The sequence below is a fragment of the Daphnia carinata genome, chromosome 4, assembly GCF_022539665.2.
Source record: "Daphnia carinata strain CSIRO-1 chromosome 4, CSIRO_AGI_Dcar_HiC_V3, whole genome shotgun sequence".
Lineage (NCBI taxonomy): Eukaryota > Metazoa > Arthropoda > Branchiopoda > Diplostraca > Daphniidae > Daphnia > Daphnia carinata.
This window is the reverse complement of record NC_081334.1, coordinates 1,729,270-1,751,008: the sequence shown is the minus strand read 5'-3', so window position 1 is coordinate 1,751,008 and position 21,739 is coordinate 1,729,270. Positions and strand designations below refer to the sequence as shown.

The following is a 21,739-nucleotide window of genomic DNA, read 5'->3' as shown; positions in this document are numbered from 1 at the left end:
AGTATTTCAAACCATGAATGGAATGTTGGGAGAATTTCTTGAGATTTTCACGCAATCTGTTAGACTTTCGTGTGTAAAATTACAATTTGTTTTTTATTTCCTTTTTAAAAATAAGTGTTGTAGAGCAGGTTTCACTGGCCCGTAGTTTCTGTGTAAAATGTTGACAAACGTGGCAATTTTCAATTTCGTCTGCTCTAGTGCTCGAGTGCTGTGTGTGATTGCGAAGTTTACGATCAAATAGATACCAATGTGAATATTGGCTTTACGAAAAGTTGTTACAAAATAACTGATATCATGTTCTCCTTTCGATTTTTTATTGCTTTGTGCCTTGTGCTAATGATAGTTAAAAACACATTGTCATCGGGTGAAAACGCACTACAAACGTCTACCGGCGATGAGCAAAAGAAACCAGTGGAAACTCAAAATAATGCCAACAATTCCAGTACTTCATCTGTATTAATAGGTTAGTCGTTTCACAATTCCTCCTCGTCGGTGTGTTTGTGAGAATTTCCATTCTTGCTTACCAGAATCATATCTAAATAGCTAGTGAACGTTGTGTCTTTCTTTTTCACAACATTCTAGTAGCCTAATTTAAGCTATATGATTTTCAGTTGATGGAAGTGAATCAAAACATAACCAAACATGGATATCTAGTAGCGGTCCGGTGACTAGCTTCATTCCAAACAAAGAGGCTCTTATCAGAAGCTTCTATGTCTTTGCTGGCCTATGCTTTTTGGCCATTCTCTATTTTGTCTTCAGAACCTGTCGTTTAAGAAGACGAAGAGGAACTGCCAGGAGAACAGGCACTCGCAAATATCATCCTCTTAATGCAGGATCAGGTAGCCAAGAAATGGAGCCTCTTGGAGATGGACGTGATGATGATGAGGATGAAGACACACTATTCGATACATCCCAGCCCTCAAATGTAGCCCACCCTACTCCATCTTTTGGAATTTAAGCATGTCTACTGTATACCCCCTCCTCAGAGTTATTTACATTGGGATCGGTATTTAAATTTTCCTCTCGTGCTTAACTTTCCACCGTTATTCGTCGTGATCGTGATTTGCCGTAACAGTAGGGTTCTAATTCAAATTAAGCACGTTCGAAACATTATCACGTGGTCCACTCGTTCATTCCAATATTGTGTCGCCCGTGTAAAACGGACAAGTAAGATTTCCGCAGCTGAACATAGCGACGAATATAAATCTGGTTTACTTTGTCAATGAATGTCTTCTCCTATCCTTCTTCTTTTTCTTTCTTTACTTACGCGCTCTCTTTCGGATCTTTTGGCTCACTGAATAGGAGAAGGGCGGGATTTTTTTACCCGTAACCAGCCGATAAAGTCAAAGAACCTTATTGACAGCTAGAGAGCAAGTCGAAAGTTGCGAAAAGCTTTCCAAGCCCGAAGCGTCCAAAATTCCAAGATAGCCTACTTTTTTCATTCTTCCATCGCCGCATTGTGCCTCTGTCCCCCCGCGCTTTTCAACATGACGAGATAGGGCAACGATGCGTGTCAATTGGTAAACCAAATGGCGGTGTGTTCTGCAGCGATTGACATTCTGCGATTGCTTAATCATTGTTCGTATCGTTCAAGGAAAGCGTGACTAGTGGCTAACTCTTTTGGTCGGCGGCTTCAACGTGAATGTAAAAAAGAGCTGACGGCCGGGAGGGATGGATGTCAGTAGGTTACGCACTCAAAGGCTTCTGGCTGATTCATCTCTTTGAGATGGCCTTCTTCCTGCCCGTCCATCCGTTGCATCTTTTTCCTTCTTACTGGATACAGTCAGGGCCATGTGCCAGCTAGGTTAGGTCAACGCTCAAGTATGGCCATATGAGAGAAAGAGCCCCCTGCTGTTTATTACATGTACGAACTTTGCTAGGAGCAAGCCCACCCGCTCTCTGTTATGACGGTCTATGCATGAGTTTGGGGCTGTGGGTAGGAGAAGAAGATCCAATTGTATTGCCAATCGTTGAGAAAAAAGAAAAACGTTTCCTTTTTGTCTGCCGGACGGACGGATACCCTCGACAACGGGTCAGTGGACACACACAGTTATTGTTGTTGTCCTCTGGCTAATGTGGCCCTTTGAAAAGAAGGTGGAGTTGAGTGTCCCCCTTCCATCTTAATCGGTTCGCCTAAGCCGTGCCTCGTGTGTACGTGCATAACATGCATACAGGTGCATCGAGAGAGAGAATCTAGGACGTTCCTACCTGCTGCCCTCTTGCCTTCGTACCTTACCTTTGCCTTTTGTCTTTTTCTTCTTCCTCGTCTTGTGTCGGCCGACGAGGAGAGGAGGAGGGCCAAAAGGAGTTGGGTGGTAACCTGAAGCGCTTGGCTCTCTCCTCACCTACTCGACTCGTTCTCTGTGTCATCGACGTCGGCCTTGTCTGACCGAGTTCTTTCCAACCGACTCCCTCCACCAATTCTCCCGCCTCCCCTTAGCCACAAGTGCCGGGCACACCCGCATGAAGAAAAAGTCAAAAGAAAAAATTCCCGCCTCTTGTCTCGCTTCATCCAGCTCGGCTGCAACAAGTTGAATCAAACCCGGACGGAGTGGAAGCCAACATCGGCAGTCGTTCTTCAACTCTCCACGAGCTCAAGTTCTACTATCCATTGGCTGCCGAGTTGTTGTTTGTTTTTGTTTTTTAGTTTGTCTTTCTTCTACACGCAGCCTATCCCTGATTGTATAACCACGCGGCAGTGGTTCCCAGTGCCCACTTCGCTTTCTGTTCCGTTCAAGTGATCAGTGTGACCGACCTCCCCGTGTTTACTACGTAAATCTTCTAGGTAAGTTCATTTCTTTCTGTTTTTTTTCTCTCTCTCTCTCTGTGTGTGTTTGTATTTTTTTTTTTTTTAATTAAGAGGATCTGATTAACACTGACTGCGTTCCCATTTGAAATTGAGAAACTGGAACCGAAAAAATCGTGCGCTAGCTACATTTTTTGCTTTCGACATCTATGGAAATCAGGAGACAGTAGGAAAACAAACAAAACAAAACAGAGTCAGCGACGTAGTAGTAGGAGGAGGTTGACCGGCTGACCTCCATTTTAGACCGGCCGGGGAAGTGTAAAATGCCTTTTTCAGTCAAGTCCCTCGCTTTGTGTGTGTCTTTCATTTAAAGCATCGATGCATCTTTTTTTTTTTTTTTCAATTGCATGACACGTCAGAATAACCGATAACTATGCGTAGCAGGTTTTGTAGGAAAAAATAGAAAAAAAATCAGCAAAGCTCTCTTGGAAGACCTTAAAAATGAAAAAAAGGGGAGGAATAGAACCTGTTTTTATATCTTTTTATTTAGTGTTACACCCGATAATTTTTATTGTCTATCCGGGGGAAGGTTTCCGCAACGACCTCCCCCCCTCCGCATCAAAGCGCACACACGCATTCCGATGGGCGGCAGGTTACTCGAACTTCACCGCCCTTAGGCGGGAAGAAGGGCTTGCGTGCACCTTTAACGTCTACGTGGATATTCATAGACGTAAAGATAGATATATTTAAACAATAAATAGGTCACCAGGTACCCTTTTTTTTCTGAGGTTCTTCGAATCTTTCTTTTTATTACAGTCTGGAAATTTATTTAGGAAACATTTTCTTTTTTGAATGGGGCGGAAATTTCGACGACTCACGAACGTTCGTGACGACTTAATTTTTTTTTTACCCCGGCCAATAATCGAACAATTGTATTTATCTGATTGCCTGATTTCCACAGTTAGAAACGTTCTACAGGAACGTGGTAGATAATCGATTCATTCGTCTTTTGATTGGTATCCTGGAACGATCAAATGATGTGAAACTTTCCCTTCCGTACGCTTTATGTTCTCTCCGTAAACCGCCTCACACAATGTTTCGTTAAGGCGTGGGAAAAGATAACTGGCGGGCTCGTGATTCATGAGAGCTGTGCCATTAGGATCAAGTGTTGAAATGGCGTGAAAGTAAATGAGCGGAAGAGGAGGCTCGTATACCAAAAAACTTTCCGTGAGCTGAGACGGAAAGAGAAAAGAAGCGAAAGGAACGCGATTCGTTTGCGCACTGATTTTTATTAGGCAGTCTTCTTCCTTTTTTCTCATTGGCCTCAGCCACCTGTAGCTTAAAGACATCAAGGAGAAAGAGAAGTGAAGGAAAAAAGGCCCCCCAAAAAAACAAAGAAAAAACGTTGAGGGGGAAAGCTGTGGTCCCTCAGATGAGTTGTGTGTTTCCTCTGTGTGAAAGCCCAAAGCGCGTGTGATGCAGGTGCGCACATCCCGACCCATATTTTAAAAGATTTTTCTTTTCCTCAAGATTTCTTTTCTTCCACTTTTTAATCTTTTATTCCAGCTGTTAGACTGCGTGTTTTCTTCCTCCTCTTGTGATGTGCTTTCGTTCAGATTTTCACTTGACCCAAATAGCTGAAGATGGACAGCCGAAAAAGAAGGACGCATATCCATAGAGCTATGCAAATGAACCATTGTTTTTCTATTGTGTTTTGTTTGTTTTTTACTTCGGCAAAACTATAACGACTGTGGTTTATAGACGGCCAAGATGAAATCAACTGTGACCGATTGATACACATCAGCCAAGATTTCACTAGGATCAGTTAGCAACAAACACAATTTCTTAGCCGCGTTAAATGTCATCGTCCGTCGCGGAGGTTAATGGACCTCGACGAATGGCTTTCCATTATCCTACCCATCTCAACGTAAAACGTGGACAAAATCTTACCGGAATGCGTGACGTTTGCGTGCAATGGGTCGGTCCACTGACCCACTAACTCCGTCTGGCTATTCCATAGAATGTTTTTCAAGCTCTCTGTATTTTTTGTTATGTTTGTTCTTTCACTTTTTATCGAATACCCTGTAATTCACAAATTGTAATTATTTATGGTGTTTCTATTTGTGGTGATGGCATAGTTCCCGTTGGTGGGTCAGACAGCAAACATGCTGGCCCTGCAAAGCTGTTTGACGGTGATGGCCGTTTTGGGAGCGGTTCCACTGCTCATGGCCCTGCCTACCGACCAGACTTGGTTCGTTCATCACTCGGGCCAGGTAATGATGCAACACAGTGTCGCCATTTTCATTGCTAATGGACGTCGTATTCTTCGATCGCTATCAGGTAGCGCGGCCGGTTATGATCAATTCAAGTCCCGTATCTGACGAGTTCCCCATTCCGCGCTTCTCCCTACCTGGACCAGCAGCCTCGCGGCGCCAGGACGGGCCTTTCCAAGCTTCCGGTTCCAACAACCTTCAGGTAAATTTGACGTACTATCTAATGCCCGCCTAACAGTATTTATTTTTTTTTTTTTTCGTGCGTTAAAAAAATACGATTGGCACACTTTGAAAAGAGTCGTGTAATTGTCACGACTCCCGTTTCATCCAGTGGTTTATCGGGAGCGGGGGGAAGTATATAATAATAGTCGGGCGAATGGTAAGGGGTCAGTCACTTCCGTGATTCGAAAATGGAGTGTACGATTGTATTTAGCGTAGTTTATTTTGTTGGTATGTGGTTGTGGCCATTGTTCTTTTGTTCAGTTCCGCATTGACCTCAATTTTTTATCACGCCGTCGGTCATTTTCGAAACGACGTCATTCATCAGAAATTCCATGGCTTTGCTGTAACTTAAAAAACCAAAAACAAAAAACACAACAACAATCCCTTATTATTATTCTTTTTTTTTTTTAATTCTTTTCTACTAGAATGAACCTCCTGTTCACGTGAAACCGGGTGACAAGGTATCGTTGATCGTGCGCAATCAAAACCCACTGGACCCGCAAAAGTTTGTCGACGTCGGGGCTCTTCTCATGGATTTGCAGAGGATGCCACCGAGCTCGGATGGTTCTTATCACGTTTTTTTGGCACCACCCAACTACCCCCAACCGTCTGGAGGTCAAAAGTTTGACGTGACCTATGTCGGTGCCCCGCAGCGAGAACAACAACCCGACCCACGCAATCCCCATCCGCCCCTTTTCGTGGCGCCGCTCGATTACAGCGTCCCGCAAGGCTACGGACGCGTGCAAATCCCAATTCAGAATGTCAAGTTTGCGCTTCATTCGCAGTTGCAGCAGGTTCAGCAACAGCCTCAACAGTTTCAGCAGCAGACTCAACCCGCCCCGTTTCAGCAAGCTCAACCGCAATTTAGACAACCTCAGCCGCAATTCCAGCAAGTGCAATTCCAGCCGCCTCAACCTGCACAATTCCAGCAGCCTCAGCCCGTACAGTTCCAACCTCCTCAGCCCGTACAGTTCCAACCTCCTCAAAGTCAGCCGGCTCAGTTCCAGTCAAACCAGCCCCAACCGGTGCAAGCGCAATTCACGACACCTCAAGCCCAACCGGTTCAGTTCCACCCAACAGAGCCCCAACCGGTGCAATTCCTTGCACCCCAACCGGCGCAATTCCTTGCACCCCAACCGGCGCAGTTCCAGCCACCCCAGCCAACGCAATTCCAGGCACCTCAGCCCCAGCCAGCGCAATTCCAGGCACCTCAACCCCAGCCACCGCAATTCCAGGCACCTCAACCCCAACCGGCGCAAGTCCAGGCACCTCAACCGGTGCAATTTCAAGCACCTCAACCGCAGCAGGTGCGGTTCCAACCACAATTCCAGCCTCCCCAACCGCAATTTCAACCGATTCCATCTCAGCAACCGCAATTCCAGCCACAGTTCCAGAAGCAAACGTTCGTTTCAGACGCACAGCGTCCTCAGTTCCAACAGCCACCGCCATCGAGCTTTGAGCAGTCCCTGTCAGACGTCCGCCTGCAAACAGGGTTCGTTCCATTCCAAACACTGGACGAACCTGCAACTTCTCCACCACCCCCACCACCTTCCCCACCAACCCAACCAGCTTCCAAACCAGCTCCGAGAGAGCCACTCGTTTTGGCTGTGGAATCACCTGAATTTTTGGAACTCATTAAGCCGCGTCCAGTTCCTCAAGTAGTTGAAGTCATTGACGATGTCCCAGTATCCGAAGCTCCAAGAACAACAACAATCCAGCCGGCTGTTCCAGTTGAAGAGATTGTCGAACCTGTCGTTGAATTGAAACCGGTGGCCGTCGATATTGTTCCGGCCGCTTTCCAATCGGAAGTTCCGGTGGCCGTCACGTTGGCACCACCTCCAGCGGAAGATAGTCCCGTGCCAGCTCCTACTCCCGCCTTCGAACAGACGATTCCAGCTGCTATTCCTATTCCAGCTCCGCAAGTTTCAGAGCCAACCGAATCTCCCACTGTCCGTCCGTTGAAGAAGAGGCCCATCAATCGCGTCCCGTTGGAAGGTGGCGCTCCCAGATGGCCGGATTTCCAGAGCGTCCGTCAACGTCAACAGCTTCAACGTCAACAAAATCGCAAGAAAGTTCCAGCGTCTACCGCAATCAACTTCGAATCAGGAGATGAGCAACCTGAAGTCCCGATCGAAGCGTCGTTCGGTCAAAAGATTCGAAACAAAGTCAAGACCAACTCTTTGGTGTCACCCCCACTGCCGGTGCAGCCTCAGATCGTCGTGGAACAACCTAAAATTGAGTCATTCGTTGTGGAAGAACCAGTTTTGGAACAATCGCAGTCATCCTCTTTCGATCTTGATCCACCTGTCGACGATCGTGAAGAATCATTCCAGACGCTGGAATCACAGAACGCTGCCTCAGGCAATCAGCGTGGAAGAATTCGGTTCAACAGACCCAACATCAACGTCATTCCTTCTGAAGTTTCAAGCGAGCCGTCAGTTCCAGTGCGACAAACTGTCAGCACTTTAGTCGGTGGAAGAGGTCGCATCCGACTCAACTCGGCTAGTTTCACCACTTCGACGCCGACGACTGCTGGAACAACTGCATCTCCCACAGAGGCAGCAACGCCAGCACGTACCGTCGCACCAACTACGATCCCCACGACGGCCGCACCGACAGCCCCGCCGACCACAGCATCACCAGTCGTGGCCACGACAGTCCCAACTGTCCCACCAGCCGTCACTCCAGCGGCCACAACAACAGCGCCACCAACGGTAGCATCAACAGCAGCTCATTTCGTCGACTCGGTCGCGACGGAAGAACCCGCTGGTGAAGAAGAAATCCTTAGGGGAGATAGTCCTAGTGTTCTAGTCGAAGAAGAAGACGTTCCAGCCATCGAGGATGAAGACCTCGCCTTAGAGGAAGAGGAAGAAGAACAACCAGTGGCTGTTGAAGATGCGAAATCTGTGGAGCCAGCGGAGAAGCCTTGGTCTCCTTACGAGGCCATCCAGCGCCAGAGGGAGACAACTGTCGAGCCGGAAGTGACCAGTCAGCTCCTTACTAACAACGGACAGCCATTGCGCGTTCGCGGAAAGACCACTTTCTCTTCCTCACGCATTCCCTTACCACCTGTCAGGCCGGAAGCTCCTAATAGACAAGTCGTCCTTCGACCAGCGGCTGTCATCAGGCGACCATTGCCTCCATCCGTCCGCATTACAAAGCCAATCTTCGGCATCCAAGAAGAGCAAAGCGTCCGAACGCAAGAAGATTTCATACCCCCTCAATCGCTCGAATTCGGCATCCGCGATGGAATTGACCATAAACCGATTTTGATCAACAATCCACCTGTCCAACTTCAGCTCCCGATCGGCCGTCGTGTCCCCGAAAATCGACCCTCATTACAGAACATCCGCATCAATCGTCCCACAACCGAGGCCCCAACAACCACCACGGCCGCTCCGATCATCGAGGAAGAGCCTGCGGATGTTCTCCAAGAAGAGACCGATGAACTGGTGACGGATGATCCAATTTTAACCAACGATCAGTTCGTGGAAGAAGAGGCCGTAGAAGGACACATTGAGGGAGCAGAAGAAGAAGAGGAAGAAGAGGAGATCCTTACGGATGAAGTAGAGGGAGAAGAGAACGAAGAGTTTGTTGAACCTGAAACTGTTGATGAGGTCGAACCCATTTCCAGTTCAACTTCAGCGCCTACAACTGGACCAACCATGACGATCGCCGAGGCCTTCTCGGAGATTCCCGAAGAAGAACACGACGTTGCTGATGTGGAAGAAGATGTCGTCGAGGAACAAATCAAACCTGTGGCAACAGAACCAACTGTGACAACCACAACAGAAGCGGCAGTTGTCGTGGAGCCTGAAACTGCGGTGGAGGAAGAAGAGAGCGTCGTCGAATTGGCTGCAGGTAATCAGGTGGACGACCAGTCGGACCAGAAAGAATTGGCCGATGACGATCGTCAAGTGTTGGGCGTTTCCACGGCCACCGAAGTGTCTCTGATGTACGAGCTGTGCTACAGAGGTCGCTGCGTCCGCGTTCACGAATAAAGACGGCCCTTTGCAATCTGCAATCAATTTTGAGGTATAACTCGATTTATCATCCCACGTGTCCTTCCTCCAAGTCCAATACTGCTCAACAATTCTCGTTGACACGCTATATCACAATGTAAAAAGAAAATGAAAAAAAAAAAAACCTTTGAAAAAAAAAAAGATAAAAGTATCGAACGTACGTACGCAATCGGAGATGTAAAGGAGCTTGCGCACGGCTGGTCCGTTGGATGAGGTCGGATTAGGAAACAGTGTTATGTTCACCATATAGTTGTATGAAAAAAAACGACTTCAAAGAGCCTTTCCGTATACAGGTGAAGGTGATCCTTAAAGAAAAAAAAATTACCATGTGTGCATGACAAAGTGTGTGAATGTGTGAACTATTTATTCCCCCCCTTATGTAATCACCTTCCTCAATGACCTTATTCGCCAAGCAAAAAAAAAAAAAAATTTGCTTTTTTTTTTTTATGTAATTCAATCTGAATTTTTTGGGGGATCCGTACATTTGTTTTGCCCCCCCCCCCCCATGATTAATTTTTTTCCCTTCCAAACACACATTATTTTTTTTTACTAATCAAAGGCCCTATTACATTTATCGATGGTTGTCAGGGAGGAACATCACAAATACAAATTTCACCGCTTTGGCTTTGTTTATTTGCGGTTTATTGATTGACTATCAATGCCGTAATTGTACGAAAGAAAAGAGTACGTCAATTAACAGCCGTCCGTTTGTTTATTCAAAGTTTGTGGTAGACGTGTCCCGAATGACTTTATTTTGACTTTGGTGTAGGTTGCACGCGCGTTCTTTCCTTCCTTTTTTTTTTTATTCCCGGTGTTGCATGGCTGCCAACATATTCCGGTCGGCAAAGTATACACGCACGAAAGGGTTGTAGAAAGACCAAGGAAAAATTGGCGTGCGTCATAGTCTTGAATGGGAGCACATCATTGTCGCAAGTGTGTCGGTCCAAACGTGTCAGTTTGCAACTAGTCACCACAGAACAAATAGGAAAAATGGCCGCTACGGAAACGAAGCTTAGGAAAGAAATTCAAACGCCTGTGTCTCATTCCGGAAGTAAGGTTAGTGAATTGGGGTAAGTGGAATATATATAGTTTGATTGTAACCAATGCGCAATCCACATTTATCGTCCTCGTAATGCAAGGTAACCATCGTCGGTGCCGGTCAGGTGGGTATGGTGGTCGCATTCAGCATCATTACGCAGGTAATCATTTTTATTTCACGGCCTGTGTGTTATAATAATCACCGTCTTTCCGGAAATCGATAGAACATTGCGTCTGAATTAACGTTGCTGGGAGTGACCGAGGACAAGCTGAAGGGAGAAATGATGGATTTGCAACATGGTTTATCCTTTGTCAGTAACATTAGAATTACTGCTGGCACAGGTAACGGAATAATAAACACATTATTTAAAATAGACATATTAACTTCTTATATGCTCATTGCCAAGTTTAGATTATGCCTTATCAGCTGGATCGAAATTATGCATTTTGAGTGCTGGAGCCCGCCAGCGTGAGGGGGAGTCCCGCTTGGATTTAGTTCAGCGCAATGCGGACATATTCAAAGGCGTGATTCCTCAACTCGTTCAACATAGTCCCGATACTATCCTACTCGTTGTTTCTAATCCCGTGGATCTGCTGACGTACGTGGCCTGGAAATTGAGTGGTTTACCAAAAGAACGTGTCATTGGATCCGGGACAAATGTGGACTCTTCACGCTTCCGTTTCCTCCTCTCTGAACGATTTAACGTTGCCCCAATTTCGATCCACGGTTGGATAATTGGTGAACACGGTGACTCGAGCGGTTTGTAATAATACGTTTCGTATGTCACTATTTATTTTATTATTATCCTCTTTTTTTTTTAGTTCCTGTGTGGTCTGGTGTCAACGTTGCTGGCGTTCGTTTGCGAGACCTCTACCCTGCGGCAGGCACGGCTGCAGACATGGAGAGTTGGAATGACATTCACAGACAAGTCGTTCAGAGGTTCATTTTATTGAAATTGAATTTTATTTATTGAAAATTTTATTGGATTGAAGCATTTCATCAGTCGGGGGTACTAATCTTTCATTCTCATACAGCGCATATGAAATAATTCGATTGAAGGGATATACTTCCTGGGCCATCGGCTTGAGCGTTTCTGTTCTGGCCATGGCCATTCTGAAGAACACCCGGAACGTGTTTGCAGTTTCGACATTTGTTCAAGTATCGTATTTTACGCAAATTTTTTAAGTCGTAGACGTTAATGAGCGTATTATTTTCATAAGGGAACACACGGGATTGAACATCCTGTTTTCCTTTCCGTTCCATGCGTTCTTGGGGAAAACGGCATAATCCACATCATCCGGCAGACGTTAACAGAGGATGAACTCGATCAACTTCAGAATTCAGCTGCAACATTAAACAAAATTCAATCGAATTTGATATTTTAAAAATACTGTAACGGTTAACTGTGAATGGCCATCGCATTGCAGGGATTGTGTGTTTATTACACAACATAAATAATGCAGAACAATTCTGTGGTCTTGATTGGTGCCAAAGTATTTATTGTTTTTAATCGTTCACTTAGAGTATCATTGTAAGATGTAACTGACAGAGAACACTCGACAATGTTACCGCTAACCGCTTGATGATGAGTAATGCAAATTGTTTCTTTGCTGACGCCAAATGTTACCGTTAACCGTGAACTCTGTAAACGTTTTTGTGTTCTCATGGGAAGAGGTTTTTCCCCTACGGTTAAAAGCAAGCACCAAGCTGTTCGTGATGCCGTGGGGTACTTAGGATTGCAACGTTAATGCCTACTTGGAACAAATTTAAGAACGTCTTTAGTGCGTTTTCGAACACAAAGGTAAACTCCCGCTGCGACAGGGAATAGAAGAAGAAGTCTAGCCAATCAATGAGATCAGGGAAGACGTGCCTTAAGTGACATTAGTTTGACATTCAAACAGGTTGCGCGCGCTTGTACTCGTAGGAGGGGCTATTCTTTTGTTGCCATTACCACTGGGGGCATAGACAAACAAAGAGAAAAAAAAGTGCGCTAAACGAAGGAAGTTGTTGCATCAGTCTGCATTGAGTGTTCAGCTGTAGGAGACGTTTCACTCCTACGAGTTTCATTAGTGCCGATGTGTTTCTGTATACTGCACGGAAAATCAGAAAAATGGCGTCAGCAAAGCTAAAGTTTCACACGCAGATTAGTGCACCAGAGAAGCCTTCTTCCGGAAGGAAAGTAACGATCGTCGGTGCCGGTCAGGTTTGAAACGTTAAGCCCTAGATAGTATAACATTGTATCATTTTTTACCAAGTTTTTGTTGTTTTTTAACTAATTTAAGGTTGGCATGTCTATCGCGTTTTGCTTCGTCAACCAGGTGAGAACAGTGTTCGGATTTTTACGTTGTACATCTTTGGCCTGAGTAATTAATATATTCTTATAGAGTATAACATCTGAACTGGCATTGGTCGATGTGATGGAGGACAAACTTAAGGGAGAGTTGATGGATTTGCAGCACGGTTTGGCTTTTGTCCATAATGTCAAAATCTGCTCTGGTTCAGGTAAAAATAGTTTTAAAACTACGTTCATCTCAACGCAAAACATCATTGGTTCTCGCTAAATTTTGTATTTAGACTATGCTCTGTCAGCTGACTCTAAATTGTGTATCGTGACGGCTGGTGCTGAATTACGTGAGGGTGAATCCCGATTGGATTTGGTGCAACGCAACACAGAAATTTTAAAAGACATCATCCCAAAACTGGTCCAGCACAGTCCCGATACCATTCTTCTCATAGTTTCTGATCCCGTTGATCTATTGACCTATGTGGCCTGGAAGTTAAGTGGACTACCAAAAGAACGTGTCATTGGATCTGGTACAAACGTGGATTCTGCTCGATTCCGCTTTCTGCTCTCTGAGCGATTTAAAGTTGCACCAAATTCGATCCACGGCTGGATTATTGGAGAGCACGGTGACACGAGTGGTAAGAATGTAATGAAAAGCCGGTCAGTAGACGTCTGTCACACCCACTCTTGTTTTCGCTTTGCTATGGTTTCAGTTCCTGTGTGGTCCGGTGTCGACGTTGCCGGCGTTCGTTTGAGGGATCTCAATCCTGCGGCTGGGGCGGAATCAGACACTGAAAACTGGAATGACATTCATAAACAAGTTGTTCAGAGGTTGGTTTGTATCTGACCCTCTCAAGATGAACGTTTAACGAAACATTTTGTTCTTATAGCGCTTATGAAATTATCCGTTTGAAGGGACACACGTCTTGGGCAATGGCTGCAAGTGTTGCGACTCTCACAACAGCCATATTGAAGAACACGCGAAACGTGCATGCAGTCTCGACAGCAGTCGAGGTAATGGGGAATAGAATTTAGAAATGTTCATTTATTTATTTATTTTTGGCAGGGAATCCATGGTGTTCAGCACCCCGTTTTCCTTTCCGTCCCATGTGTTCTCGGCGAAAGCGGCATTACAGACATTATCCAGCAAACGTTAACTGAAGACGAGCGATCCCAGTTTCAAAAATCAGCTGCAACTTTAAACGAAGTTCAATCAAATTTGGTGTTCTAAAAACGATAGAGGAGAATTTAAGTGTTAAGTTTTAAAAAGATTTATCACAGTCGCAGTGTCAAACGCCTGGGTTATTTACTTTGAACTATTATTTAGCTCACTCTTCATGGTTTCAGCAGTTAAGCATGACTACTAACAAATAAACAAAATCGCACTGGATAAGAGCAAATGTTTAGATATTTATCGTTTCTGTGCACTAAAATGTCCTAAACCTAGAGAACCGAGCAATGCTGCAACGGGAAACGCCAATTGCCTGATTTTACCAATAGCCTGTAAGTATTTTTCAAAATTAAAATGTTATTTGAAAGTCCTGTATGTTTTGCCCATTTCATATATTTTGTGATCCAGCGCCCCTATTTCCTCAGATCTACCTGGGATGACGGCCAATCTACCTTTACCCGATGTTCCTGATCATGTGATGAGTGTGGAATGCGAGGCCGACCGACTGTTCCAAGATGTTTTTCTTGTACACTAGCGCAAACTCCGCATCGATCTGACCGCCACCTTTTGTGTGATGTTGACCATACTGCCACCTCGTAGTCATATAACGCAACGATTTGTGTCCATTTGCAATGACTGATTCACCGGACAAAATGTAGGGGTTGTTTTGAATTGGGTCGGATGGGACGATGTTTTGAAATGGTTGTTGACGAAGTCATTGTTGGTTGTTGCGCTGTGAAAATAATACACAATAACGACTTTGTATTACTCAAACATATTAATTTTCTTAAGTTAAATTTTCATTTGGATAAGTACTTTAAATGTTTAAAAACATTTAATTTGTGGTGGATAAAATTTCTCGTAATGACTTTTGCGTCCACAAGAGGCGCCTTAAACAGTGGCTCGTCGGACAGTTTTTTTTTCAGGCATACTTTTAGATTGGCTTAACGCGTGTAGTCTGCTGTCTACTTTACTCGCTAGATAGACCGTCCTCGCTAGATTTTACTTCTTGACCTCTATATAATCTAATTTGTTTCATTCTGATCTACATTTTTTCTGTCCAGGGTCATAAGGAAGTGTTTTCTTGTATTCCTAGTGTGATTACTTTAAACTATGGTTTTGTTTAACAGTGTGAAGGACATTTTGCCAGAGTGTCCACAAGCTGGTGAGGGCGGCGGTAGTGGTCCGTTGACGTCACAAAGTAAGATGAAAATATCGAAACATGTGTTCGAACTTAACTTCTTGGTGCTTTTTGTAGTATGGGGAAGGGGAGACATTTCTCGAAGGATTGTCCACAAGAGGGTCGTGGCGGTGGTGGAAGTCGTACCTGCCAGGAGATAAACAAAAAACAAAAAAAAACATCATTTTTAGTGCTCATTTTTAATGAAGAAGAGGGCACTGTAGCAAGGGATTTTCCTCAAGGAGGAAGCATTGGTAGCAGCAACTGTTACAATGTAAACATCAATTATATCTTCACAAAAATATTTTATGTTCTAATGTTCATTGTTTTACTCCTAGTGTAATGAAGCTGACCACACCTCGAAAGGCTGCCTGAATCTCTTCAGTGAATTGACGGAAGATGGAAAGCCACATGAGCAATGCATTCCAGAAGCTGTGACATGAGATGAAAAGGAACTGTTTAAGGGCATCGTCTGTGTGGGAACGCTTTATCAATTTTGATAAAGTCGTCCTCCATGTAAGCCATTCCTCAAAACTATATTTTTCTTAACTTATCTATTGGGTTTGCTTTAGGCTACAGAAAAAGATGTACCTCAATACAGAATATCATTCGAAGAAGCCAGCCTGCGCCAACTACTACTTCAAAACATTAAGAATTCTGACTACATAAAACCAACACCTGTTCAGAAAAGCTTCAGTTGTAGTTTGCCAAAAGAGGTTTAATTGCTTGTGCTGTCACGGGCTCTGGCAAAACGGCAGTACAATTAATTAACACTGTGTAATTTGAAATCTTGATGCCCTCGTACTGACTTGATTCGAATGGGTCGATATGAACTGGGTAAGTTGAAGTAAAAGTAATTTTGAGTGGGCACGCCGGTGATTGCGACTACTAAAAGGTCCAATTGCATCTAAGATACTCAACAAACCCTTCGTCATATTCGTTGATTAAGTCATCTAAAATTTTACATTTTTTCATGCAGGCGGCGTACTTGGTACCAGTTATGAACATATTGTTAGAACAAGGCGTTGCTGGTGCGTCTCATGCCATGGGGCAAAAGCCAGAAGTTGTAATTGTCGCACCTACTCGTGAATTGGCCATTCAAATTCACCGCGAGGCGTGTAAATTCTCCTACAGCTCGGTTTTAAAGTCTGTGATTATATATGGAGGAACTCTCACGAGCCATCAGCGGTCAAATCTTCAAGCTGGGTGCAATATTTTTGTCGCGACCGCGGGACGATTCAAGGATTTTCTCGACCGTGAAGTATTTGACTTCTCGGGAGTCAGGTTTTGAATTTTGGACGAAGCTGATCGAATGCTTGATATGGGTTTCGGTCCCAATGTTAAAAAGATTGTCAATCATCCAACGATGCATCCGAAAGTATGTCCTCGATGGTTTTTGAGTATGAGATTTGACTGATGTAATACTATTTGTTTCTCTGTAGGGAATCCGTCGTGTTTGTATGTTTTCGGCTACGTTCCCAGATGACGTACAAGCGCTGGCTGCGACGTACATGGAAGACTACGTATTCGTCACAACAGGCATTGTCGGTGGCACCAATCCGGATGTTGAACAGCTGTTTTTTCAGTGCTCGAAAAGAGATAAGAGAGCTAAGCTGATCGAAGTTTTACAAGATCTCGGTGATGCCAAGACTATCGTTTTTGTCGACAGCAAAAAAGACGGCGGATTTCGTCGCTGCATTCTCGTGCAATAACAACTTACAAGTAAGAATCAAAACTGTTGGAATTGGGCAAAATGTCTTAACTTTAAATGTCTTGTCTACCAGCATCCATGGTGAGCGTAAACGAAAATCGTAAATGTCTCTTCCGAAGCTTCTGTCAGAAGAATATGCTAGCAATCAACTCACGAATCATGTAAGGTATGAAATATATATATGAATTAAGAGTTTTTATGCCTAATGGTGTTTTACTGTCTTATTATAGATGAACAATAAAAGCCGATGTCGAGGTGACGAAGAAAACAACACGTCGAGGTGCCGTCAAACGTGCCTCCGTTCCGGAGAAGGAAGCGCCGGAAGGCAAAAGGCGTCGTGGTGAAACGAAAGCCAATAAATACGTTGCTGGATTGGATGATGTAGAAATGTTACACGAAGGCAAAGGACATGCTGCCGACATCCACGCCAATCACGTGCCAGATGAGCCGGAGGCGAACAATGGATCGCCAGTCACATCCGTCAAAAGTGGACGATCTACTCGCGCAAAGGGCGCACTCAAAGTTCATTTTGACGTGGCCGAAACGGCGCATTCGCCAGCCAGATCCACCCGTTCGGCGCGGAAGACGGCTTCACCGGCCGAGAAGAAAGTCTCTGTCCAGCTGGAACGCGACCCCGACATTGAGACTTTGGCCGCTACAGCCAAAGAAGAGGAAGAGAAAGCACCGGCCGCCAAACGTTCACGACAAAGAAGGGCCCGGCAGTATCTGCCGCAACAATGGCGGATGAACCTCCGGCCGTGCCGGCCACGAAACGGACACGTGGTGGCAAGAAAACAACTAGCGAACCTGAGCTTGTTAAGGAGGATACCTCATCGCCACCACCACCACCTCGACGTACTAGAAACATCTAACAGCAAAATCCATCAATGAATTACCTATTTTATTTTTCTTTTGTTTTACCCATAATCTTTTACCCATTGAATAATTTGTTCACATATCGGATTCTATACTGCTTTTGGGTTCACTTCTGTACCTCTTTCCCCAAGTTGACCTCATTACGTGTTCCTATCCATGCGTTGAGGCTCACTTGATTATAATTTTTGTTCTTTAAATTTTGTGTCCAATTTTCATTCTGAGCGACGCCCAAATAATTTTGAAGAAATACAGATTTTGGTACGGTTGGTTAAGTATTTCACAATTGGCACGGATTTGTGTGTGTGTGTGTGTTACTGATGTTGGTGGACCTACTGCACGAGAGCCGCAACATGAATTTATCTTTCCCAACAATACATAATTTACCATTGTAAACCCGAAAGACAACCAGCCATCTCCTTGTTTTAATTTGGTTTTTGCATAGTATCTTCCTGTGCGAGAGAAAACTAAAAAGTTGTGTCTTAAATTGAATTCGCCGCCCATTTTGAAATATGTGGCAACGTTGCTTGAGTTTTGTGAACCGCCATCAGTCGCCATTTGCTAGTTCATTGTCGTGTGTGAAACATGTGGTGTGCATCTGACGGGCGAAATATTGGACACATCAGGCAGCAATGGTAAAGTAATACTTGAGTGAATGTTTCGTGAAGAAAACATTGTTAACCAAAGACATTGATTCTAATTCTAACAAAAACATTGTTCCACAAGAAACTTTAATTTGAGAATACCTAACAATATTTGAAACTCCTTTTCAAATTACAAAATGAATGGCACATTATTAATAAGAAACTATAAGAAGTAATTCTTTTCATGCTGAGTCATTGTTTGTTTCTTTCTAAATTTTAGGGAATATCACAAGTTGTGAACAAGATGTGGTGCCTTGGCCCTCGTTCTCTCATCTCCATGCCAGATGGCCATTAAGAAGGATCATAAATGTGTGGCAATATCATTCTTCCATATTCCACTATTGTATTATTCTTTGCCATTATTTTCGTCTCATACCATGAACGCAAGAAGAATTTATTTGCTTGCCATCATGGATGGTAACTCATGTCCTTAAAAGTAAGCATGACAGGCACATTGAGATAATGGTTATTGCTACCTTCTTGCTTTTTAAAAAAGGCATCAAGCCAAACTGGTCAACCATGCATTAGGCTTTGTACTTTTTTAAAAATTAGAATTAATGAAATAAAACAAAGCTTGTCATTTCAATCATTTCAGGATTGTGGAGACAAACATTGTGGTTCTAGCGGTTTCCTTAGTTAGGCAAGTCGTTTAATAATGCTTGGTATTACAACTATTTTTTAAATTATTTTTAATTAAAATTTTTTCATTCACGACATTTGCAGGTTCTGAGCAGTGAGAAACGATTGTTGCTGATGTGGAGTTTTGTAACGGTGGACCCCACAGTCTATGACAGAAACAAGTAGGACAGAAAATTCCATCTTCATCAATAACAAAAGAAAAAGGAGGTTTGCATTTTAAGGTTAGGTTAGAAACAAAACAACAATAAAACCATTTGCTGATACTACCTTTCATACATAGTTATCACAAATAGGAGCAGTACATATTGGCAGCCATGTAGCTTTGTAGTTGCTTCGAAGAATTTTTTTCCTTGTCTGGTGATTGGTTGGTAACGTTGCCCATTCTATTGTTAACTTTTTTCTCTAGGGTAATGCTATAAAACATTTATTTTAGGACTTTGAATACCTCCTATCCTTATAGCCATGGAACACTTGACATTTGACTCCATTTACACTTGCAGAAACAAAAACGAACATGTTTGCAACAAGTATTTTTTGTGACCATGAAACAAAAAATTGTGAATTTTTTTTAAGTACCTATATTTAGAAGACATCTAACGGAGGAATTGCTTGTTACTGAGTACTCTACTGAACTGTCAATTTGTTCGTTGTCAGGGGCTATATCGAGTTTGGTTGCCATAATGATGGTTGCCTCGCGAATTGGAAATGCTTTGCCGAATCCCAGTATATTGCCAAGTGTGCCATATTGTCATAATCATTTTTCTTCTTAGGATGGTTACCAATGTGCAGTTGAATTCTGAAAGGTAAAAGCACAAGTTCTTGGTGAAAACTTGTTGTGCAGCATACCACGCCATTAATAGCTTATTGAAAAGTTCTGGTTACTTTCTGCTTTGTTTCCAGGTTTTGTCTGATGTGCTATATTTAAAGAACTGATGTTCGCACCAGCTTGATGGGAAAAATTCATTTCCAATGTGGTAGGAGATTTATCTAGAATTGCATTAACATTCTAATTAAACATGAGAAATTTTCTGGGGCACAGGGAAACTTGGATTTATTTGGTGATAGTCAGATGGTTTTCCTGAAGTTGCAGTTTGAAATAACCTTTCAAAGCCTAAACTCATCTTCATAGAAAGGGACTTGTAAGTAAACAAGAAGCATTTTCTGCTTTTTTGCTAACTATATCTAACCTACATAATTTTCTGTTCAATAGTTAATGTTGTTTTTGTTTTTTTAATAGAGGTGAAAAGTAATGCTGGCTCTGTAAATGTTCTTGGTTTGGGGCAAGACGTTGAATAAATTGTGATGATTGGATGGACAACATGGAATTCCTACACTTTATTCATATTCCCCAAACGGTATTTAAAATTCAAAAATTGAAGTGCATATCTGGGCTCCCTTCCTTTCCGTAGCCCCGTTTCCCCTTGACTCGTAATAAGCCCGTAGGGGGTCATGCCCCTACTGTACGGTATATTTAAAAATAACATATACCGAGGTTTGGAGGGCTCTGGCCGGAAAGGGGACGTGGGGGTCCGCTTAGTCCGATGATGTGTTCACGGAGGGCGACGTGGCTACCCACAAATCCGAACTAAAGGTTAATCGCTCCAGTAAAAATGTTCCATATCTTCGGCTCTTCTTCCGGCTTCTCTTAGCCAATCACCGGGTAATCTCCCCGGTGGGTCAACAAGGCAGCGTCTCCCCCTGCCTGGGTTGACGGCAACTTTTGAAAGGGCTATTGTGCCTTTTTAAAGTTGCAGAAATAATTCTAATGTGCAGAGAATTGTCAATAAAAATTTTTTTATAAAATATTTTTTGCAAAATTTGTTTCTTTCATTGTCTGTGTTCGCTGTGTTCAAACATTACATTTATCAGCTTTTTTTTATTTATTTAGCTTGCTCAATTCACCTTTATTGTTTTTGGCACCTTTGATGGTAAGCATTGTTTCCATTGGTTTATCGTTTATCTGGGATTTGAACCACAAACCTATAGTATTCCAGTACAGCGCGCTACCATTGCGACATAACTGTCTGTGTCTGTGTAGTTTAGATTTTGATGCCTATGTTAAAATAAGTTCGTCATTAGGTTATTATGGAATGCCTATCATGGTAAAAACAAGTTATAGATGGCATAATGGCAAAGCTGCTGATTAGCATGCTAGAATACTTGGGTTCGATCCCCATATCATTCAATAAAACAACTAAAGAAATAAATAATGTAATAAGAATAAAAAATAAAAGCGAATAAGAAATGAATAATGAAATATAAAGATAAATAATGTTACAAAGCATTTTATTTTCCCTCCTTCCACCCACAAATCCACCACTATACATATTCCACATAATACATACAACAGTACATACATAAATACACTTACAACTAACCCGTTGGCTGCCACGCCATCTAAACTACGGTTGCTACGTCGCTATCATAGGGATAGCGACCAAGGGGGACTGAGGACAGTCCGGGCTGAAACGGCGATGAGACCTTTCCGGAAAGGCACATCCCAGGTCTACATCGCCGTCTCGAACAAGGGATTCCCTAATGGTGCCTTGCCTGGGGCCATTCGGCCAATTTTGGGCAGTGGCGCTGCTCCACCCCATGGTAGATAGACCATGGCGCAGAACAGCGCGGCCCGTCCCTGTCAAGCTACAAAAAAAAGGGGATAAAAGGAGGGTGGCAGCCAACGGGTTAGTTAATACTTAACATTACAAAACACACACACAATACCAAAAAACGAGGCGAAGACACGGCGACCACGAAGCGAAAACACGGCGACCACGAAGCGAAGACGGGACGACGGGCGAGGCGAAGGCGGGGCGACCACGAGGCGAAGAAGGAATGACCGGCGAGGCGTAGACGGGACGACGGGCGAGGCGAAGACGGGACGCTGGGCGAGGCGAAGACAGGGCGACGGGCGAGGCGAAGACGGGGCGACGGG

The 21,739-nt window shown here is 43.8% G+C and overlaps 3 protein-coding genes and 4 long non-coding RNA genes across 10 annotated transcripts; all 7 read left to right on the top strand.

The window, feature by feature from the left end:
- The first annotated feature begins 2,568 nt into the window (after window positions 1-2,568).
- On the top strand, window positions 2,569-9,884 carry LOC130694819 (cell surface glycoprotein 1-like). The gene is made up of 4 exons (XM_057517923.2): window positions 2,569-2,785; window positions 4,885-5,019; window positions 5,087-5,221; window positions 5,667-9,884. The coding sequence occupies exons 2-4, from the start codon at window positions 4,912-4,914 to the stop codon at window positions 9,240-9,242; spliced, it is 3,819 nt and encodes a 1,272-aa protein (XP_057373906.1). The 5' UTR covers window positions 2,569-2,785; window positions 4,885-4,911; the 3' UTR covers window positions 9,243-9,884.
- A 297-nt stretch (window positions 9,885-10,181) lies between these two features.
- Window positions 10,182-11,757, top strand: LOC130694825 (L-lactate dehydrogenase-like). Of its 2 annotated transcripts, none has more exons than XM_057517932.2 (7): window positions 10,182-10,319; window positions 10,403-10,462; window positions 10,526-10,643; window positions 10,714-11,061; window positions 11,124-11,241; window positions 11,337-11,460; window positions 11,523-11,757. In XM_057517932.2, exons 1-7 carry the CDS (start codon window positions 10,254-10,256, stop codon window positions 11,685-11,687), a joined length of 999 nt encoding a protein of 332 aa, XP_057373915.1. In that variant the 5' UTR covers window positions 10,182-10,253; the 3' UTR covers window positions 11,688-11,757. The 2 variants fall into 2 exon arrangements, with proteins under 2 accessions (XP_057373915.1, XP_057373916.1); XM_057517933.2 differs by having other exon boundaries at window positions 10,217-10,333.
- A 591-nt stretch (window positions 11,758-12,348) lies between these two features.
- LOC130694823 (L-lactate dehydrogenase-like) lies at window positions 12,349-13,987 on the top strand. Of its 2 annotated transcripts, none has more exons than XM_059494925.1 (7): window positions 12,349-12,505; window positions 12,585-12,620; window positions 12,687-12,804; window positions 12,877-13,224; window positions 13,300-13,417; window positions 13,477-13,594; window positions 13,653-13,987. In XM_059494925.1, exons 1-7 carry the CDS (start codon window positions 12,413-12,415, stop codon window positions 13,815-13,817), a joined length of 996 nt encoding a protein of 331 aa, XP_059350908.1. In that variant the 5' UTR covers window positions 12,349-12,412; the 3' UTR covers window positions 13,818-13,987. The 2 variants fall into 2 exon arrangements, with proteins under 2 accessions (XP_059350908.1, XP_057373913.1); XM_057517930.2 differs by having other exon boundaries at window positions 12,351-12,505; window positions 13,477-13,600.
- A 1,101-nt stretch (window positions 13,988-15,088) lies between these two features.
- On the top strand, window positions 15,089-17,351 carry LOC130694833 (uncharacterized). Of its 2 annotated transcripts, none has more exons than XR_009002157.2 (7): window positions 15,089-15,211; window positions 15,276-15,453; window positions 15,510-15,774; window positions 15,917-16,315; window positions 16,380-16,659; window positions 16,722-16,809; window positions 16,879-17,351. It is a non-coding gene; the product is annotated as an uncharacterized LOC130694833 (long non-coding RNA). The 2 variants fall into 2 exon arrangements; XR_009420888.1 differs by having other exon boundaries at window positions 16,722-16,814.
- A 734-nt stretch (window positions 17,352-18,085) lies between these two features.
- On the top strand, window positions 18,086-18,806 carry LOC130694839 (uncharacterized). The gene is made up of 3 exons (XR_009002163.2): window positions 18,086-18,156; window positions 18,386-18,601; window positions 18,761-18,806. It is a non-coding gene; the product is annotated as an uncharacterized LOC130694839 (long non-coding RNA).
- Window positions 18,807-18,886: 80 nt separating this feature from the next.
- On the top strand, window positions 18,887-19,455 carry LOC130694835 (uncharacterized). Its single transcript, XR_009002159.2, has 3 exons — window positions 18,887-19,025; window positions 19,085-19,172; window positions 19,238-19,455. It is a non-coding gene; the product is annotated as an uncharacterized LOC130694835 (long non-coding RNA).
- A 9-nt stretch (window positions 19,456-19,464) lies between these two features.
- Window positions 19,465-20,122, top strand: LOC130694837 (uncharacterized). The gene is made up of 4 exons (XR_009002161.2): window positions 19,465-19,607; window positions 19,705-19,778; window positions 19,844-19,943; window positions 20,042-20,122. It is a non-coding gene; the product is annotated as an uncharacterized LOC130694837 (long non-coding RNA).
- Window positions 20,123-21,739: the final 1,617 nt, after the last annotated feature.

What these genes read in the sequence shown, in the direction of transcription:
- LOC130694819 (XM_057517923.2), top strand. Translation starts at nt 4,912, where the DNA reads ATGCTGGCCCTGCAAAGCTGTTTGACGGTGATGGCCGTTTTGGGAGCG. An exon ending in TCGTTCATCACTCGGGCCAG is followed by an intron (nt 5,020 to 5,086) that starts GTAATGATGCAA and finishes GATCGCTATCAG; the next exon opens with GTAGCGCGGCCGGTTATGAT. An exon ending in CCGGTTCCAACAACCTTCAG is followed by an intron (nt 5,222 to 5,666) that starts GTAAATTTGACG and finishes CTTTTCTACTAG; the next exon opens with AATGAACCTCCTGTTCACGT.
- LOC130694825 (XM_057517932.2), top strand. Translation starts at nt 10,254, where the DNA reads ATGGCCGCTACGGAAACGAAGCTTAGGAAAGAAATTCAAACGCCTGTG. An exon ending in CATTCAGCATCATTACGCAG is followed by an intron (nt 10,463 to 10,525) that starts GTAATCATTTTT and finishes GGAAATCGATAG; the next exon opens with AACATTGCGTCTGAATTAAC. An exon ending in TGAACACGGTGACTCGAGCG is followed by an intron (nt 11,062 to 11,123) that starts GTTTGTAATAAT and finishes TTTTTTTTTTAG; the next exon opens with TTCCTGTGTGGTCTGGTGTC.
- LOC130694823 (XM_057517930.2), top strand. Translation starts at nt 12,413, where the DNA reads ATGGCGTCAGCAAAGCTAAAGTTTCACACGCAGATTAGTGCACCAGAG. An exon ending in AGAGCACGGTGACACGAGTG is followed by an intron (nt 13,225 to 13,299) that starts GTAAGAATGTAA and finishes CTATGGTTTCAG; the next exon opens with TTCCTGTGTGGTCCGGTGTC. An exon ending in CAGTCTCGACAGCAGTCGAG is followed by an intron (nt 13,601 to 13,652) that starts GTAATGGGGAAT and finishes TATTTTTGGCAG; the next exon opens with GGAATCCATGGTGTTCAGCA.